Source organism: Hibiscus syriacus, unplaced genomic scaffold (genome assembly GCF_006381635.1).
Source record: "Hibiscus syriacus cultivar Baekdansim isolate YM2019G1 unplaced genomic scaffold, ASM638163v2 tig00111164_pilon, whole genome shotgun sequence".
NCBI lineage: Eukaryota > Viridiplantae > Streptophyta > Magnoliopsida > Malvales > Malvaceae > Hibiscus > Hibiscus syriacus.
In genome coordinates, this window is record NW_024063007.1 from 1 (window position 1) to 20,809 (window position 20,809).

At 37.3% G+C, this 20,809-nt stretch overlaps 2 protein-coding genes and 1 pseudogene across 3 annotated transcripts; 2 read left to right on the forward strand and 1 right to left on the reverse strand.

The window, feature by feature from the left end:
• Positions 1-4,793: 4,793 nt before the first annotated feature.
• On the forward strand, positions 4,794-9,732 carry LOC120155127 (annotated as a pseudogene).
• An 813-nt stretch (positions 9,733-10,545) lies between these two features.
• LOC120155090 (ATP synthase subunit gamma, mitochondrial-like) lies at positions 10,546-15,336 on the reverse strand. The gene is made up of 9 exons (XM_039166666.1): positions 15,124-15,336; positions 14,598-14,641; positions 14,312-14,464; positions 13,300-13,413; positions 13,066-13,193; positions 11,655-11,777; positions 11,448-11,567; positions 10,957-11,078; positions 10,546-10,782 (listed from the first exon to the last, which is right to left on the reverse strand). Exons 1-9 carry the CDS (start codon positions 15,225-15,227, stop codon positions 10,713-10,715), a joined length of 978 nt encoding a protein of 325 aa, XP_039022597.1. The 5' UTR covers positions 15,228-15,336; the 3' UTR covers positions 10,546-10,712.
• Positions 15,337-16,192: 856 nt separating this feature from the next.
• Positions 16,193-20,004, forward strand: LOC120155124. Of its 2 annotated transcripts, XM_039166692.1 has the most exons (6): positions 16,193-16,219; positions 16,460-17,157; positions 17,940-18,380; positions 18,742-18,834; positions 19,241-19,380; positions 19,475-20,004. In XM_039166692.1, exons 2-6 carry the CDS (start codon positions 16,750-16,752, stop codon positions 19,923-19,925), a joined length of 1,533 nt encoding a protein of 510 aa, XP_039022623.1. In that variant the 5' UTR covers positions 16,193-16,219; positions 16,460-16,749; the 3' UTR covers positions 19,926-20,004. The 2 variants fall into 2 exon arrangements, with proteins under 2 accessions (XP_039022623.1, XP_039022624.1); XM_039166693.1 differs by lacking the exon at positions 16,193-16,219 and having other exon boundaries at positions 16,458-17,157.
• Positions 20,005-20,809: the final 805 nt, after the last annotated feature.

The following is a 20,809-nucleotide window of genomic DNA, read 5'->3' on the forward strand; positions in this document are numbered from 1 at the left end:
GATCCTTAAGCTATTATACTCACCAACAGGAAAACGATCACGAGAATACAGCCCAAACAAAATCACCACATCAAAAGTACCTGACGACGATGATTGTCGACCGAGTCTTGTACTTGGTATTGCTCTCATGAATGGTCTGTTTCACCTGCTCATGGATACCCCGAAGATACTTTGCCATCTCATCTGCTTTAGGACTGAAACGTCCTATACGTGGAATAGGGGCTAAGTCCAACACCCGGATGGGTTCTGACCATAGACAATCTCAAATGGGCTTAAACCTGTGGTTCTGTTTTTTGATCTGTTGTAGGCAAATTCTGCCTGAGGCAATGCCAAATCCCACTGCTTCGGCTTCGTTCCTGCCAAACACCTTAAAAGGTTTCCCAAACTTCGGTTCACCACCTCAGTCTGGCCATCCGTCTGGGGGTGGTAGGCGCTACTGAAATTCAACTGCGTTCCCAGTTTCCCCCACAGGCTCTTCCAGAAATGACTGATGAACTTAGTATCACGATCTGAAGTGATGGATCGAGGAACACCATGTAAACGCACAATCTCCTTGAAATAGAGATGGGCAATCCGGTCAGCATCCATAGTCTTTCTGCAAGCTACAAAATGAGCCATCTTGGAAAACCGTCAACCACAACAAAGATAGAATCAGAGGCCCTTTGGGTGCGGGGTAAGCCTAGTACAAATCCATGCTGACATCGAACCAAGGAGCTTCAGGAACAGGTAAGGGAGTGTACAATCCCGCATTGGTGAGAACTCCCTTAGATCGCTGGCACACATAACAACGGTCCACATAATGGGCCACATCACTAGTCAACTTGGGCCAATAAAATTCAGAAGAGATAAGGGCCAATGTCTTATCTCGGCCAAAGTGTCCCTCATTATGGAGTTCACTTATAATTTGCTGCCTCAATGAACAATCTGGAATGCACAATTGTAATCCACGAAACAGATACCCATTATGCAAAAACAAAATCATGACGGTGACCCTCAGTTACCTCCTGAAATATCCTTCCAAAGGAAGGATCAGCTGCATACATATCTGTGAACGTCTCAAATCCTGCAACTTTAGTACTCATGGTGGTGAGAAGTAAGGTACGACGGCTCAGGGCATCTGCGACGCGGTTCAAACTCCCTGCTTGGTGCCTCAGCGTAAAAGTGAATTCTTGCAAGTATGCTACCCACTTGGCATGACGTCTACTCAGCTTGTGTTGGCCATTGATGTACTTCAAGGCCTCATGATCGGTAAACAGAAAAACTCCTTCTGTACTAGGTAGTGACGCCAATGCTTCAGGGATGAACTATGGCATAGAACTCCAGATCATAAGTGGAATAATTTTTCTTTGATCCCGATAGCTTCTCACTGAAAAAAAGCAACCGGACGACCTGCCTGACTCAGAACACCACCAATGCCACGCCAGATGCATCACAATTTACCTCGAACACTTTGTCAAAATCTGGAAGTGCCAAAACTGGAGCCTCGGTCATCTTCTGCTTGACCAGTTGAAAACTGGCCTCTGCCTCCTCAGACCACTGGAAATCACGCCCCTTGAGGCACTCTGTGATAGGGGCGATCAGAGTACTGAAATTTCTAATGAATCGACGGTAAAAAGACGCCAAGCCATGGAAACTTCGGATGTCATGTAATGTTCTTGGTCTGGGCCACTCCAAGACTGCATCTATTTTGACTGATCTGCATGAACACCATCAGTAGACACAACAAAACCAAGAAAAGTCACAGAAGTAGTGAAGAAAGAACATTCTTTTGATTGACAAACAAGCACTCCGTTTTCAGCATCTCAAAAACAGCACGGAGGTGATCGAAGTGTGAAGTCCATGTCGGACTATAAACGAGGATATCATCGAAGTAAACTACAACAAATTTCCCCATAAAAGGCCGCAAGACCTGATGCATAAATCTCATGAATGTACTGGGCGCATTGGATAACCCAAAAGGCATGACCATCCACTCATACAACCCTTGTGGCGTTTTAAACGCCGTCTTCCACTCATCTCCAGGCCTTATTCTGATTTGGTGGTAGCCGCTCTTAAGGTCAATTTTTGAGAAGATCTTAGAACCAGATAGCTGATCCAACATATCATCTAGACGGGGAATTGGAAACCGGTACTTCACTGTAATTCTGTGATCGCTCGGCTGTCAACACACATACGCCAAGAACCATCTTTCTTTGGCACTAACAGAGCAGGGACTGCACATGGGCTCATACTCTCTCGGATATAGCCCCTCTCCAACAACTCTTCCACCTGTCGCTGCAACTCTTCGGCCTCCTTGGGACTGAGGCGATATGCTGGTCGATTTGGCAAACTTGACCCAGGAACAAGGTCAATTTGATGCTGAATATCCCTCATAGGTGGTAGTCCAGGAGGAAGATCCTCTGGCATCAAGTTAGAGAATTCTGCTAGCAACCGCTGCACCTCTACTGGTAAATCTGTATCCACGTCTACTGCATTGTTCTCGCAAGGTAGCAAGGCATAGACCACGTCGCCATGCTCAATCTCATCTAAAAACCTGGACATAGAAAGCAGATTAGTATTATGGGTTACTGGGGTAGGAGTAAGTCCTTCCCGCCGGGGTGCCAACACAATCTTTTTTCCCTTGATGCTAAGGGAATATGTATTCTTCCGTCCATCATGAATGACACTGCGATCATACTGCCAAGGTCGACCCAACAATATATGACACGCATCCATAGACACAACATCACACCAGGCATTATCAAAATATTTCTACCAATTGAAAAAGACACCAGGCATCGCCTATCAACTGTTACCTCACTGTCTTTATTTAGCCATGACAACTTGTATGGCTTAGGATGACGGTCCGTCTTCAACTGCAATTTCTGGACAACCTCCTCGGACACTACATTCTCACAACTGCCGCTGTCAATGATCATTTTGCAGACTTTATCTGCAACTGTGCAAGTCGTGTGGAAAATATTGGTTCTCAACCAATCGTCCCCTGAATCGCCCTTGGGGGTAAGTAGACTCTTGCGAACGACCAGAGTCTCATGACCATCTCCATATAGTACATCATCAGTCTCATCATCGTCATACACGGGTTCGCCAATCTCCTCATTCTCGTCTTCCACGTTTTCCTCAATCAACAAATTTTTGCCCTTTTGACTAGCAGGCTTCCTGCAATCAGTCGCCCTATGCCCTTGTTCACCACAACGAAAACATCTAATAGTAGGGTTAGAATTACCCTGCGGTGGCTGCTGAGCAGGACGGACTCTTGAGGGCGAACTGGTCGACTGTTGTGATCGCTCCTGATCACTGGTCTCCTGTTTTGTTGTTTTTCAACAACAAGTGCACGCTGGTATGCTTCCGAAACACTCCACAATGAATGAAGGCTGAGGACATCTTGCAAGGGCTGGCGTAAACCCCCCAAATATCGCGCCACCATCTGCTCCTCCGTCTCAGATAAATCGTTCCGGGCGACCAATTGGTAAAACTCCTCCGTGTAATCATCGACTGATCGCGCGCCCTGCCTCAACGCATGAAGTCGCTGAAATAAGGTTTGCGTGTAGCCGAAGGGAAGGAAGTGGCCCTTCATCTTCTTTTTCATCTTCTCCCAATCAGTGATCTTGGCTTTGCCCTGTCTTTCTCGTGAACGTCGTAACTGTTCCCACCACGCAGATGCTCTGCCCTTGAGTTTGATGGCGATCAGTTTCACTTTCACACGATCGGGGACTTCCTTATATTCAAAAATACGCTCCACTTCATTAATCCAATCCACGAATCCCTCGGCCTGTAATGTACCAGAAAACTCAGGGAGATCGACCCGAAACGAGGTCTCCATGACGCTCCTCCCGACCACGGTGCTCCCGGAATCCTGCGCCCCGGAATCCTGCGCGATTGTGATATGGGTTTTCGAAAGTGGAATTGTATCGTGATCAGAGGCCTCACGATCCTCTAAATCCTGCGCCGCTAGGCGCTGGGTTAATTCTGCGACTTGCCTCTGCAAATCCGCAATCATCACATCCTGAACGCTGCGATCACGGCGTTGGGCTTCCTCATTCGGAACCTGCTCACGACGACCACGACCACGACCTCCAGCCATTGAAACTGGTGAAATTTCCCAAGAAGATGTTGAAGCTCTGATACCAACTGACGCCAGACAGAATAGTGATTATCCTGTAGGCTAGCTCCGACAGACGATTCACAAGAGAAAATTCGCCCAAAAACCAGAGAAAAAAAGTCTCTAGGGTTTAATAAAATATTATAAAATCAATAACTGTCAAAGCAGTCCACAAGCCGGACTGTTATAGCTAAAAAAATCGTCTTTATTCGAATTTTGCCAAAAATAGCAAAAATCGTATTTATTCGAATTTTGCCAAAAATAGCAAAATCCCGAAAATCACTCTAAATTGAAATTCGAAATAAAATAAGCAATCTCCCAAAAATCCGGTCTAAATCGGATTTAAATTGACTTCCTAATTAACAATCGAAATATTACCATAAATAGTAAAAAATAACTAAATCTAGTGATTCGGAGGGGAAAACGGCAGAATTTGAGGTTGAAAAAAAGGCCACATGGAGCGTAGCTCAATGTGGAGAGCGTGCGCGTCGAAAAGAGCTTTCCGGATTGGGGTCTTATGCGCGATTCTGACACCTGTAGCCAAAGTTATGGCCAAAAGACTGAAACATACTCAAACGACCCCAATAAGGAACATGTCACAATCAATTCCCGCCTTTGCGCTGATCTGCCAACTCATGGTATCTCAGCGCCATCAACGTGCAATCTGACAGCTCAGCATCATCTGTCTCAGATCCCCTGCATCAGCCACACTCTGACTCTGTTTCCATTATCATATCGTCATCTTCTTGTAGTGCTAGCGTTGTGCCACTTTCGTTCTCTCCGGTTCATCAAGCCGCCGGATCATCACCGAATTGTCTCCTTCATAGGTTGGAGAGTGGAGGGATTTTATCGTTAGCCGGTTGGTCAAACGACGGGGAACGGCTGAGGTTCGTCGACACGGAAGGGAACGAGTGGAGCAACGTGGAAAACCGATTCGACCAGCTAGCCTACACCACATACGGTGTAAATGGGGCTCAACGGGTTGTGAAATGGTCGGATTTTGGTTCTTGCATAGGTGAGACCACCAATATGGAAAGGTTGATAAGCATGCTTTTGCCTTATGTTTTACAAATCCATTTTTGGGTTGCAGGAATGAGAGAATCTGCAGAATTCAGTAATGAGCTGCTAAGAGCATTGAGAGGAAGAAGAAGAGAATGGAAAAGGGATATTACAAAAGATGAACTTCGCCATTTCTGGACTCGCATGACCGATCCTTGGTTGGATTCCAGGATACAATTACTCTTTGACCTGTAATTACCCCATATATCACTTTTTTACTTGCATTTTTTTCCTTCTCTAAGACATTTATATCTCTTTTTCTGGGCATTTCCCTCAGATGTGATAGGAATATGGATGGAAGAATTCATGAGAGAGACATCAAGCAGGTGACCATATATTGACACTATAGTTGACGTTTATTTATTTTTATAACTAAAGTCCTCTAGATTTCAACATATTCTTTATATTATTTTCATAAATTTTACACCAATTTGAGTGTTGTAAATTTATTTAATTTTTTTATACAATAGTTAAACTATTCATAAGTTGGAGATTATTGTGTGTTTAAGCACGCTCTATCCTCAAGAACTAAGTTAGGTTGAAACTTCATGGAACAAATATAAATAGTAATAAAATGAGGATTAGAGTCTAATTATTAAGTTATTAATTTTAAAATTAAAAAATTAGGGAGTTAGGGTCTAATTTACTTAATTTGAAATTGATAGTGAAGTATTTAAACTGAAAAATTGATGGTTGGGGCTTAATTTGTATAGTTTCAAAACTAAAAGGAATCTAAGAAGCAATTTATCTCAAAAATTGAGAAGCCACAGTTTAATTTGCCTGGTTTAAAAACTAAGAGGACTTCAAAATTAGTTAAACCTTAAAATTGAAAGGAGTCAAGATCTAAATTATCTAACTTCAAAATTAAGAGGATTAAAATAGTAATTAAACCTGAAACATTTGGGGTATGGCTCCTCCCACTGTATATGGTGACTCTTTCTCCTGTATGTTATAATCACAATGGTGTTAAAGAGAAGTAAAACTCGGCTGGAATTTAAAATTTTATAAGTTGATGAACAAGTAAAATCATGTAATATTTGTATTTTGATTTGGACAAAAATGGTAGGTAATATCGTTGATATGTCCCATAAATAAGTTGTCAATAAAGCACAAGGAAGCTGAAGAATACGCTGCTTTAATCATGGAAGCCCTTGACATTGAACATCAAGGCTATATTCAGGTATTTCATTTCATTCTCATTTTATTACTCTTCTAACAGTTCAAGAATGGGATTATCCATTTCAAAGAAGTTGATATTCTATGAATTGTTTAATTTAGATTTAGATGATAATGGTGATTTCCTTTTCGGTTTAGCCATCGGATCTTGAAGCTCTTTTCAAAGCACACTTACCAAAAGGCTCCTCAACCATTTCATATCAGAAGAATCGTCGTCACCATCATCAAAAGCAAGTCTCTTTATCAAAGGCCGAGATATTGTTTCGTTCATACTGGAGACGAGCATGGATAATTCTGTTGTGGTTAATGATTTGCTTTACACTTTTCACATGGAAATTCATCCAGTACAGTCATCGCTCAGCCTTTCAAGTCATGGGGTATTGTTTATCCACAGCCAAGGGAGCTGCCGAGACCTTGAAATTAAACATGGCTCTCATTCTTCTACCCGTTTGTCGAAATACAATCACATGGCTGCGCAAGAATCCAGGGTTTAACTCTGTTATTCCCTTCAATGACAACATCAACTTCCACAAAGTAAGTCCTCGCTTTCTTCGTATATCAATTGTGCAAGGATTGTCGGATTATGCTCGACTCTGATATAGTTCGACAATCCTTGCATCCAGTTAGAATTCTTGGAATTATTCAGTGTGGGAAAGCTCCATTTTGCAGCTAATTGCAGGAGGAATAGTGATTGGTGTTATTCTCCATGGGGGCACACATCTGGCCTGTGATTTCCCAAGAATTAGTGGATCAGATCGTTCGGTTTTTCGACAAACTATAGCCAGCTGGATTCGGGTACCAGCAACCGTCGTATTTACAGATATTGGCCACAACTGAGGTTGCAACGGGGATTACCATGGTGATCTTAATGATGATAGCATTTACATTAGCGACCAACTGGCCTCGACGCCGGTCTCCGGCACTTCCTCGATCCATCCGAAAGTTCACTGGATATAATACGTTTTGGTATTCCCATCATCTGTTTGTTCTGGTGTATGCTTTGCTCATTGTTCACTCAATGTTCCTCTTCCTCACAGATAATTTATCTGAAAAAACGGTAAGAATCTTATGAATCTATAAGATTGTTTGTAATTTTATGTTATGATATAACTCATATAAGTCGTTGATTTCCTAAATATTGAAATTCCATGCCATTTTACTTCAAATATTCATACCAAACACTCATATATAGCATTTGTAGCTGAGTTACATAGCTATAGCAAAAGAGAGGATTACTATAAAGAAGCATATTACTATGTTGCTCCGATTCTTTATTTTTCTTAAAATATTTATATCGGAGTTTTTAAAAAATTGTATTCGTATTTGATTAACTATGACATGAGTTGTGATGTTAAGAATGTTCTTACATAGACATGGATGTACATTGCCATTCCGGTTTTACTATATGCTGGAGAGAGGATGATTCGAGCTATAAGATCAGGGTTTTCTGAAGTTAAATTCTTGAAGGTATGCTTCATATAACGCAAGTTTCTATTGATAATCTGGTCCGTCCCTAAATTTTTACAAGTTCACACAAGAAAGGAAGATTAATGGAGTAGATCCTGAAACACTGAGTAGGATTGAATTCAGACGCATCTCTTTTTATTTGTTTGAAACGTTTTCTCTCCGAAATATGCATATTACCACCTTCATAAAAATGTTAAAGAAAAATCTCTTTGTTGTTTCTGAACACCATTTGCAGGTGAGCTTATATCCGGGGAAGGTGTTGTCTCTAAAACTGCAAAAACCACAAGGTTTTAGGCACAAGAGTGGCATGTATATTTTCATTCAATGCCCCCAAGTTTCACCCTTTGAATGGTAAAACATGAGTTGATATTATTATGATATTTTACAAGCTAATTGTTCAATGCTATTCTGCACCACCCTGAATGATATTTGGTTATCAGGCACCCATTTTCCCTAACTTGTGGACCAGAAGATGATTACTTAAGTGTGCATATCAGAACTCTTGGGGATTGGAGCTATCAGCTATATGGTCTCTTCCGGGAGGTAAATATTACTATTCGAATTCGAATGTGAGTTTAAAATACGAGAATATATGTATAATGTACGAGTATGTTCAAGTTTTACTATTTTATTTTCCATTTTTTAGGCAAAAATAACAGGACCAAAGCAGCACCCAAAAATCTATATTGATGGACCATATGGAGCTTCTTCTCAAGACCACATTAAGTATGATATTGTGGTAATGGTTGGCCTTGGCATAGGAATCACACCTTTCATTAGCATCCTCAAAGATATTGCTACCCGCCTCAACAACTCCACCATTAATCATGTAAATAACTTCCACCCTTTTCTGTTCTTCATATCTTCTTATTACAAATATCGAGTGTTCGGTACAAGTACGTGTTTGACACGGATAAGGCTTTTTTTTATATATAACTTGTTTGAACATTTGAAGAATCATATTCGAGTCAGAATAACATAGCAAATGAACTATGTTCTTCGATTGACTACAAGTGTTGTGAACATAATGTAGGCAGCTTGTGGAGAAGGCAGCCTTGAGAAGACACCATTCAAAGCTTATCTTTATTGGGTTACAAGAGAACAAAGCTCTTTTAATTGGTTCATGGATGTTATGAAGGAAATAGCTGAAGCAAACGAAAAGCAGGTGAGAATCTCTAGTCATTCTTCATCCATCATCTAAAAAACCAGACCGGACGGTCCATTGAACTTGTTCCATCAAGAGCCAATGTTTATGAGAACAAACAAATTAAAAGCGTGTATGCAAAGCCAGTTATTAGGCTTAGACTGTGTTTGATAAAATATCTATTTGTTTAGTCTGTTGTAGAGATATTCAATTTCCTAACCAGTGTATATCAAGAGGGTGATGCTCGGTCGGCTTTCATCACCGTTATACAATCTCTGTATCAAGCCAAGTATGGAATTGATATTATCTCTCGAACTCCGGTGAGCACGAACTCGATCGGACTTGGATAATTTATGTATTTATATTATGTTAATATCATATATTTACAAAAACAAAGTTTTGTAATGTCAAAGTAATGAGATTTTTCAGGTACACACACAATTTGGTCGACCAAACTGGTTCAACATCTTCTCAAAACTGGCTAGGAGACATAGAGGGGCTAGGATTGGTAAGAAAAAGCTCATATAATATCTATATTACTTATATTCGAGTGCGAGTATCATATATAAATATGTATCCGATACGCTATTTCTTATTTTTAATGAATCATATTTTTTTTAATACAAACATGAATTTAGAAGTGAGGTTTTGGAGCAGGCGTTTTCTACTGTGGACCAAAGGCGTTAGCCAGAGAGTTGGAGAAGTTGTGCACCAAATTTTCCACCAAAACCAACACAAGATTTGTGTTTCACAAGGAGTATTATTAGCATTCTTTATGGCGTTTTTCTTTATAATTAATGTTTTCTTGCAAACTTCAACGTGAAAATATAAATTCTTTGTACAACATTTAAACTAGAAAATGGATATTTTCAAGATCAATATGAAAATTTTAAAATACGTAAGAGTTTATGTTCTTGGTTGGTATTCTTCTAATTAATACACAACAATTTGTATATTTGTACGGTAGTCAATTCATGTACTATTATTTTTTTAACATAACTATATTTTAAGAAACCATGCATTTTACTTTAAACACGTTAATATTGCATTCATATTATTTTTGGGTAAACTACCTCTTTAGTTACTAAACTATAGGGTTAATTTTATTTTGACCACTAAACAAAAAAAATCATTTAAGTCAATTAGCTTTCAATTTGATTTCAATTAACTCATAGATCGTGAACTGTTAGAATTGTTGACATGACAAATAAGTAAATTTCTATAACGACATATATGATCCTTATTATTTGCACATTCTATCAATTTGATCTTACTTTTAAAATCTAATTAAAATTTTAATAATTAATTAACAAACTCTGGCTCAGTTATCGGAATACAATCAACAGGTAATTTACCCTCACATTTTATGTATTTTAATTATTTTCTGTTTCATATTTGTATTATTTAGTTTATGTTGTGCTTAAAACAAAATAGTGGGGCTGATATTGGATATATGCATTAAACAAAATTTACCATCCCCAATATTTTCATTCGCAATCGCAAGGAGTTGGAAGAAATACCAAAATAAAATCAAAGCGGATTTATTTTAGATGAAAACATCCTTCCAAAAACATAGAATTGTCCTTGTCAAAGGCTGTTGAAATTTAAAACCATCACAAAGTACATTAATTCCCAGAAAGGAAGATGTATTACTGGGGGATTATTTAAGTACCTCAACAAAACATTCAAAAGGAAGCACCTCCACCATGTCCAGAGAACAGTACACTGATTTTTATTTCGTCACTATCGGAAAAATATTTGAAATCAACCCTCCAATGCTGATGCTCCGGATATAATCTCAATCAACTCAGTGGTGATCGAAGCTTGACGGGTTCTGTAACACACAAATACGACCAACACATATCTACTTCAGCTATGAAAAAGCAGTAAAAAGTTATAGCAACTAAATGAAGTTCGATAACACATGCCCAAGAACAGAATAATAATCAAGTGTAGAAACCGTTTCACGTGAAAGTTCACGTTTATAAAAACAAGAGAGGCACGAGACCTGTTATATGTAAGAGTAAGGCGATCAAGCATATCGCCAGCATTTCTGCTTGAGCTATCCATAGCAGACATCCTTGCCCCTTGCTCACTACAAGCATTCTCCAAAACCGCATTGAACATGACCTGGGGGAAATACAAAAATTCTTTTTAAGGTAAATTACAGACTGTAGCAATTAGCAGCAGGCACATAGCAGTAGATAAGGAAAAGGGGAAAAATGAAAACAATAAAAAATTTCATATTTTTTGGCAGATTTTTTACTAGATAAGGTTACTTTTAACTCAGAAATCAAAGGAATATTTGTATTAATGAATAGCACATGGAATGAGGTTTTGTCATCATAAAACAGCTCTCAACAACCAAGAGTATCATGTCAAATTCACAAATTTGAAAAATGGGATTCATTTATTAAGTTATAGTTCATGACATCACGGTATGACTTCCATGCAGAATAACAAGAAATAAGGACGCTTGTTTCAAACAGCAGGACATACACAGGAGAACTGGAATTCAGCCAGATTTTGAAGTATTTCACCCTTTGTCTCACCACCCTCAACTTCGTAGTTGTCTAGATCACCAAGCTTTCCCCCAGATTCAGCTTCCCTTTCAACAATCTATACAAATAAAGCAGCAAGAAGAGAATATATAGAGCAGCGCCTAACCAGGGAAAAAATATTTATCAATCTGAAAATTCCACTCACTTCGGGTGATAATACAGTTGACACTGTTGGTAGAAATGAAACTACAGAGTGAAACTTGTTGAAAACAATCCTCAAAGCATCAAACTCCACATTCTTTAAGATCTCATCAGCAAGAACAGAGACCTGAAGGTGAAAATATTTGTGAGCATGGAGAAAAGAAATAGAAAATTTGCATAAAAAAGAGATCCATCTATCAGAAAATTCCATTTCATTCAAGTGATCGATGGGCTAAGACAGTTAGCCACAACCTCTACAACATTAAAAAGAAGCCAGATATTTATCAAGGTAAGGTGAACAAAATATTTGTATGTATGGAGAAAAGAAAAGAAAAAAATCCATAAAAAAGAGATCTGTATATCAGAAAATTCCAGTTCATTCAAGAGATCAATGGCTAAGACAGTCAACCACAACCTCTACAACACTAAAAAGAAGCCAGATATTTATCAAGATAAGGTGAACAAAAGAGTGGATTGAGGGAAGTCCAGATTATAGTCTTCATTTGATGTTAGGTGATTGGATACTATTTAAGTTAAAACTGATATTAATGTGTTAATGTTTTGTTTCCCTTGGTCTAGAATTTGAAACCAAAGGTTAAAGGTTAAGACAGTCAACCACAACCTCTACAACACTAAAAAGAAGATTAGTGTGTTAATGTTTTGTTTCTCTTAGTCTAGAATTCGAAACTAAAGGTCCTTTAAAGGTTTCCTTCCATTATTATAATTTACTTCATAGTTTAGAATTTCATTTAATCAATTTTAATAGCTACTACTTTGGAAATCAACTCAGTGTGAGGAGGATATCTGAAAATCAATAATGTACACACTAGCTTGTTCAACTGATAAAGAAAAATTGTATGAGGCCTAAATATGAAGATATTCCTAACCCTAAATGTGAGGCCTTTAACGTCTTTAATGCGAAAAGTGAGGAGATCTAGGTGTTAAGCCTGAATATTATCCTCTTCTTATTTTTGTTTTCTAACACTGTCGGATTAACCATCTATCATGCAAATATCAACCCTACCTTAAATTACTGTGATGGCTACCATTCACTTCCCTAGGCAGCCTGTAGATTGAACCTTTATTTGTGTTTTCACCATCAAAATGGAGCCTCTCCTTTCTAAATCAACAAACATTAATTATCTCAGATTATCAAATTTAGGGTTCTTGCCAATCATAGATCCAGATTTGCCCTGATATAGCATTTTCTGGACTGAACCAATAGGGAACAGTCAACAACCAGTACAATTACTTAAACTTAAGATGTTGCATCAACATATCCTGTTCCCAGGAGACCAAAAGAAGGCCTTAATGAATGAATCAAGCATTCAATCTAGCTATCAAATTTTCAACTTGTATGAAAAGGTTCTCTCATTGGGAAACTGTCAAATGCAAATAAAAGCACAATAACAGACCTGAGTGTAGTTCAAAGGATTCTTCTGCAGCTCAGCTATGACCAACTCAATGTCCTTCTTAGAGTCACGGATCAATTGAGCCTTAGCCTTCTCTCCCAGAATTACATATTTTGTTTCTTTTTCAGGGCCTATGCGGATAAAGGTATTTAACTCATAAGAAGTCCCAAGAGGACATCAACTAAAGAACACACACAGAAAAAAAGCAGAAAATATTAAGTTGCTTTAGTGATATACCGGAGTTCAGCTTGTGGACCCCCTTGCTTATCTTGACTGATGTCGAGTTAATTCCACCACAAAGACCTTTGTCAGAAGAGATGGTTACAACAACGCTCTTCTTGACATCAACACCTAACAATGTGACAAGAAATATTAATAAAATGAGGCTGAAAAATACATTTTAGATACATATAACCGTAAAAGATTATTAAACAATATAGCAGAGGTATAAAACAAGATGGTAAACAGTCAAAGGCTCTATGCCCTAAATTTCAAAAGCATGTTATGTATGGTTAATTAACAGATCAAAGTTAGAACACTTCCCATTCTATGTTGCTTCAACTCTTCATTTTCCTTTTAAGTATTTAAGACCAACACTTGTGTCCAACAAATTTTCAGACATGGGCATTGGGATATAACCCTCCAAGATGCTTCCAAATATATGGAAAAATTTTTTAAAAAAATTGGGCATACCCATATCGAACACTCCTATATTCGACACTCACACTTTAGTTACTCTTTAGCATCCAGATTTGTAAAACTTAAGTTTATTCGCTACTATGCATAAAACACCACTCTATTTTAACCTGAACCAAGTAATATTAGTTATTAACTGATCAAGCAAGGTATTATTGATACAGAGCCAGTATTTAATAACCAGAGCCTCTTTTAACCAAATAATGCATATCAATATAACACATGATTTTCAAACATATGGTGCTATAAACTAAGAAGCATTTATAAAAGTACATCTTGTCTGCAGAATTGTTCTGTCAACAATCAAAAACCAAAGTTACATTTGCATAAACCTTCTAGGGAGAGAGTGTATGATGGAAAACTAAGCCATTGCATCATATAATTGACAACATGAACACCAGTTCAACATAAATGGGAGAGCAGAGCACAAAGTGACAATTAACAACTTGAGATAACAAACATTAGGAAAATGAAATGAGAATGCAACCAAATTCAATTGAATTTGAATTTGTTCAGTAAAGGGAACATATAAGAGGCTTGTTAGAGGACATACTAGGTAGATCGCCAAGAAGTGCAGTAAATGGCTGCCAGAGGCCTCGGGAATTCTCAGCTTTAGTTTGAATTGCTCTCAACTTTGAGGCAGCAACCATCTTCATAGCCTTTGTGATTTTCTGAATATTCTTAACACTCTTCATCCGGTTTCGAACTGCATAAATAATTGATCATCACCCATGTTAAAACCTTCATCAAGAACTCTGACCCTAAGAGAAAAAGTAACAAGCAAGTATATAAAACATAATATTGAAAAAAAAACAAAGAGAAAATCAAACAAACCCTACCGATTTGAGTTGAAATATAACGAAAACCAATCCGACCCTCATCCCTGTCATCCAAATTAATTTATTTAGTAGTTCACAACATATCAAAAAATGAAATTGCAAAAATAAGAATTTCATTATAAATCCTACAAGGTTCAATCAAAATTTTGACATATTCATATTTTTCTCATTCTTTTGAGTAATTGAACACGCCACAATACCAACCGTTTAGCACAATTCTAGACATATTCAATCGCAAAAGAAAATAAAGCGCCATTAAAAAACCCGAAAGTACATTATGCAAAACTTTAATTTGTTCAGAAACAGTGGGAAATCGAATCACTCTAAAAACGCGAAATAGAAAATATCTTCCGTTCGATTATCAAGAAAGCAAAGAGAAACAAATAGCATTCGGGTCTTCAGCTAGAGAAATAGACAAAAAAAACAAAGATTTTTTTACCTGGTTTGTTAAACATTGAAGAAAAAATCAAGGAAAGATAAGTAAAAATGCGAGATTGCATGAAATGATGAGTTGAGAGATCGGTACTCGTGAGAGGGAGCGAAAGGAGAGGATCGGACGGCCGTGACTGGGCGGGAAGAGATCAGAGGGGCGAAACGTCTCCCTTCACGTCTGAGAGCAGCCATCGCCATTGCTTACTGATACGGGAAAAAAAACCCTAGAAAATCGTTGCTATTGTGGATCAATGCTATTCTTTTTGTTTTTGCTTTTAGGTACTCTCTCGCAGAGCGGTGTTTTACTGCTATTGGTTAAATTGAAAAACTTTACTTTGAAAAACAATAATAAAATTCAGAATAATGCGGATGCGAAGGATTCAAGCAAATCCAAATACGACACCGTTTTCCAACTCAAGTTACCTGGTTAAACGAGTAACAATCCTAAGATAAAAGACATATTAGTTTGTAGTTGGATTTGTTCTTTATATATACATTTAACACATTTGAGATGAATATATTGTTTAAAGTTTTTTAATTATTTTACAATGAATGTTTATATATTTGTATAAACGATGTTTAAACTCGAGACTTTAATGAATAACAATAAATCTTTTAATCACTTAATATATTAATTTGTAGTTGGCTTGGTTACTTTTATTTTTTAAATTAATTTTATATTAATAATTATCAAAGATATACAAATGTTTTTTATAAGTTATAAGTTCGAAACTAATCATTAATATTTGACTAAATAATTATTGTGACCTTTCATTTTTTTAATATTTTAATTATAAATGTTTCAATTTTAAATAAAATATCTTTATTTAGATAAAATTATTAGTTAATTATCTAATATTATTTGATTAAATTCCCTGGCTAAGCCTTTGCTCCTTCATCCCTGGCTGGGCACAATTTTGTTGGCTTGATTTCATAGGATGGTGAAACATGTTATAATCCAATTGGCCAAACAAAAATAATAAAAAATATTATTTTATTGTTGACATATTTAAAAAAATATTAAAAAATTATCACGAACGTTTTGTTATATTTTTAAAAAATTGAAAGTTTAGGTATTAAAATGACAAAAACTGATAGTTTATGTACGAAATGAATAATTTACCCTATCAATAATAAGACCAAAAATCACGTCTCCTGAAATTCCTCTCCAAATTCCACCGATAAATCAGGTAAATAATAACTCCTACTAGTTAATTTGCTGCGAATCTCCTCCTAGCTTCTTTGCTCTTTTTTTTTTCTTTATCTGTGATTTGTTCATTTCTATTTTTTCTCCATTTTTCGTTCTTTTTTGGTGAAATTTTTGTGTATGAAATAAAAAGTTTGGATTTTTGTACATATCATGTAATAGTAGGGGTTTTTTTTGTTTCTGGGTCTGTTTTACTTTTTTATGATTTAGTCAAAGCATACAGGAAGCCCTCAGCTACTCAGCTTTTGGTTCTTTTACACCTTTTCCGATTTGCCGGAGCAAATTATCATCATTCGGCTTCTGATAGTCATTTTGCAATCGGTGCGCCTTGCTCCTTCTAAAATTAAACGGTGATCAAAATAAAAAGAGGCAGTAGCTGAGTGGTTACTCGTATAGTTTATCCTAAAAACACTTTAGGGGAAACAATTCGGCTGATGCAATAGGCCCTTTAACTACCATTATTTCTGCTCTTCGTAGCCTGTTGGTGTGAAGGAATTATCCATCTCCGAAGATATGCTATCACCATGTCTTCCCCTTTGCAAGAATTATTGTTTAGGTTTTCATTTTCACCCACCAAATTCTCAGAACTTACTACTCTCCTCTTCCCCGTTTCTCACATGCAATTTTCCTAAGCCCAAGGCTTCTAACAAAAGACTCGGAATCCACAGCCAGAATCGACCCGGTAATAGCCACAACAACACAAACCCCATAGGGAAAGTGACAGTGAAGGGAAAGAAAGAGAACGTTTGGAGTATTGATAATGAGAGGGCGAAAGCTGAGAAAGAGAAAGGGAGAGAAAGTACAAAGCAGAGGAGGAGGAGAAAAGGAAAGAGAGTGGTTAGTGATCGGAAGAAGAAGATGGGAAGAGTTTTGGTCTCTGCTGCTATGTTAATGGAAGTAGAAACTGTTCTACAAACTCAGGTATTTATTTACTATTTCTCTTATATTTGTGCCTTATGAATTCTTCGTGTGGAAGTGGAACAATTGATGTGAACTGTTAATAAAATTCGCCCTTTAATATATATATACGGAACAATATCTCGATATGATTGTTGCTGGGAACATGGAGTGGCCCATGACTTCAATCAGAAGCTGAAGTCAAGTTTCAGATGTGCTTTACTTGTATATTACTTTAGTTGTTGTGTTGGAGATATAGATGATGTGCTGCTGGATTTGACATGTTTTGGAAGGGTTTAGTTCGAACCTGTTCGAAATGGGATAATTATGGTATTTGGTGCTATGCTACTACAGTTTGTTTCAATTACAATTACAACTTCACAGTTTGTTTCAATTACAACTTATTTTGAGGTTATTTTTGGAAGCTGTTCATTGCTTTTGGCAATTCCCTCCACTCGTCCCAAAGTAAAAGAACGAAGCAAAAATTGACCTAGAGTTTGCATGGCTTCTAGTTGGTCATGAATTTTTAAGTTTCCAATTTGCTAGCTATCAAAATATGATTACTTTTTCTTGGTGCTTCAATTATATATTTTCTTAATATCCAGCACCGGCATGAAGGTTCTAGTTTTTTAGCTCCCATTGGAATGTACTAATCTCATGTTTGATGCAGAATTATTTATGGTTTTCCTTTTCCATAAAGAAACTTGAGATTTGAGAGCCATCAGAAAGGGGGGAATGATTTCTTTATCAGTATAAATGGATTTATTTGATCAAGTTGTTTCTTTGGTTCTTATGTCTTGTTTCAGGAACCTGTAATCAAACCGGCATGGAATACATTTGCTAGTAGCGTGAGTGGGATATGGAAGGGGGTTGGAGCGGTGTTTTCTCCCATTACTGCTGAAATGGAGCCAATTGAGATTGGAAACAGGAACGAAAACCTATATGACTGCTACGTGCTTACCCATGTTGAGGCAATTTTTCCTCCCTCTGGAAAGACCTCTGAAATCCATAGGAAGATAAATTGGGTTACCCTGAATCCACATGGTGAAGTTCCAGAACATGTTGGTGTCAGCCTTGGAAATATGGAAGAGTCCAGAGTCGAGAAAGCAACTTCGCCACTGAAAGAAAAAGCCAGTGATGGTACGACAAATCATGTTTTGCCTAAATTTGGGTCTTTTGACTTGACAATTAGTGATGTGATGGAAGAAGATGTCATGGACAATGAGCCTGGTCTTGTTTTCTTTGAGGTTAGTTTATTCATCCTTTCTTCAGTAATCGCTATAAAACCATGACTGAGATGCGAGACTTTCATTCAATGCTGTATTGCTGTGAAGAAAATGATTTATTCAACCTTTCATTTGTTTAGTTAGCCATTTAGTACTTTTTTTTCGTAGAAAGAAAAAGTGGATATGAAATCTGATTGTCGAGAGTAGACTATTGTTTACCGCTCCACTAGAAAAGATTTGTTAGATAATTTCTGAAATGATGATGTGAACAATTCATTAAATTCTACATTTTATTTTTTAGTGAATAATATTAATGTCTTCCTCTGTTTTTTTATTTGATTTCTGACATTTGTTACTTGTTGGTCTAACTGTCAACTCACAGGATGGATCTTATTCCAGAGGCCCCCTTGATATTCCTGTTGGTGAAGTTGATGACTCTAATTATTACCTTTCTCCAACTTTTAAATTTGAACAAGTAAGTTTTCCATGCCATGTTTGTTGTTTTCTAAGCATTATCCAATTTGATTTTGCTCGTGCATGCCATGTATTTATTAAAAAAAAGTGTCATTTTTTCTTTTCTTTTCCAAACTAGGCCAGCAAAATCAGAGGAATCGATTCTGTTAGTACATAATGCATGTTGTTGACGATGTGGAAATGTCATTTATAAATTGTAAATGTTACTCTTTAAGACTCGATCTCTCATATTTAGGTAATTGTGCCAAACTCTGATGGTATTAATATTTTTGAGATTTTCTGGATAACCTGTATTTGAACATGTGTGATAGCATTGTTTTAATTAATGCAGGGCTGGTGGAAGATATGGTTTTTTCGTTTTTTCATTTTGTTGCTTACTACTGAATTCAGCTCGATTCATTGTGCAGTGTTTGGTCAAAGGTTGCCACAAAAGACTTCGTATTGTTCATACAATGGAGTTTGATAATGGGGGTTCAGATGTACAGATAATGAGAGTTGCTGTTTATGAAGAAGAGTGGGTGAGTCCTGCACATATTCGTGAGAAAAGGTATTCTTTTATTACGTCTCTGTTGTGATCTTTATGTTTGCGTGTTCTATAATTCTTTTGCATGATGAAACTGATTTCATGAGTTTATATGTAGTTTGAACGGTGATCCAGAGTTTGATTTGAAGCCATTTTCTCAACGGAAAAGAACTAGACCTTCAGAACTTGTAGGGCTGTGGAAGGTGTTTGAAGTTAGTGCCACTCCGATATATGGTGATGATACTGTAGCTGTAGAAAGCAATGGTGCCCCTTGTGCTTACCTTTGCATGGAAACCTTAAAGAAGAGGAGCTTGCCCGAGAGTTCAAGCTACTTTAGAGAGGAAGAGGTGCTAGACATGCAGGATGTTACAGTTCTTTGGCTGCCTGGCGGTGTGACGAGTTATGTCGATGTCAGTAATGATGGCACCCTCACTATTGGAGTTGGATGGTACTCGGATGAGGGGATCAACCTTGTTATGGAGCGAGATTATGGTATAGATGGGAAGCTGAAGGAAGTTAGATGGAAATCTGAGGTCAAAAGAAGGTGGGCAGACCCTGTGTCTTTGTAAATATGAAAGTACCTAAACTTGTACTATCACTTTTTTGTAATGATAACTTTTCGACGGGAAACTTTATTGTTAAAAGATAAGATAAAATGAGATTAAGAAACATAAAGGTGCGTAGGTATCATGCCATTGCAGATGAATCGTGTTCCTACCCCTTGGGGTTTAATTAATGTAGCTTTAAAACAACAATTCCTTCTTGGGTTTTTAAAAAATAAAAATCAAACAATAAGCCCCATACTTTCTACCTTCTGGACTTGTTGGATGATACATGAAAATGTTGGCTGTACATTCCTTGGATGTTTTGGAATGTTCACTGCAGGTTCTCAGATGAGTTATGATGCTTGGTAACGCTTACAAATGAAAGCAGAGTGGATGTATCAAAGAAGAAGAGCCTGGGTCACTTTTTGGAAGCATTTAAGTTTGGAAGCATTTAAGTTGCCCATGCCATGGGTGTCTTGCAAATTCAAGCATTGTGAATTGTCAGAAAAGATGGAAGAATAGTACGGATACATGTGAGTTTTATCTATGGCAACATAACATTGCATTGGGTTCAAAATTCAAAACCCAATGACATCCACCATCATAATTGCAGGACTTCAGAATTATTTGATTGAAATGCCATGATTGTTGCATGGAATTCACCATATATTGCCTTTAGCTACTCCCTCCCTTATTCAATTTCTAATCTTTTTATTACACTTTTGAATCTTAAATATTGAAATCATCGACATGTTGGTTCCCTCCGCAACCCTTCCTTTTTCTCCTTGGTTGAAGTTGCTTTTTTGGTACTGGAAGACTTGATTTTTTTCTTAGAAAATAACGTGAAAATTTTTTTTCCACAAGGATTTTTAAAGCAAAACAAAATGAGTATTCAGAGGATGGTACTT

What these genes read in the sequence shown, in the direction of transcription:
- LOC120155090 (XM_039166666.1), bottom strand. Translation starts at nt 15,227, where the DNA reads ATGGCGATGGCTGCTCTCAGACGTGAAGGGAGACGTTTCGCCCCTCTG. An exon ending in CCTTTCGCTCCCTCTCACGA is followed by an intron (nt 14,642 to 15,123) that starts GTACCGATCTCT and finishes TTTGGATGACAG; the next exon opens with GGATGAGGGTCGGATTGGTT. An exon ending in ATCCTTTGAACTACACTCAG is followed by an intron (nt 11,778 to 13,065) that starts GTCTGTTATTGT and finishes TTTCACCTTCAG; the next exon opens with GTCTCTGTTCTTGCTGATGA.
- LOC120155124 (XM_039166692.1), top strand. Translation starts at nt 16,750, where the DNA reads ATGCTATCACCATGTCTTCCCCTTTGCAAGAATTATTGTTTAGGTTTT. An exon ending in AAACTGTTCTACAAACTCAG is followed by an intron (nt 17,158 to 17,939) that starts GTATTTATTTAC and finishes GTCTTGTTTCAG; the next exon opens with GAACCTGTAATCAAACCGGC. An exon ending in CAACTTTTAAATTTGAACAA is followed by an intron (nt 18,835 to 19,240) that starts GTAAGTTTTCCA and finishes TTCATTGTGCAG; the next exon opens with TGTTTGGTCAAAGGTTGCCA.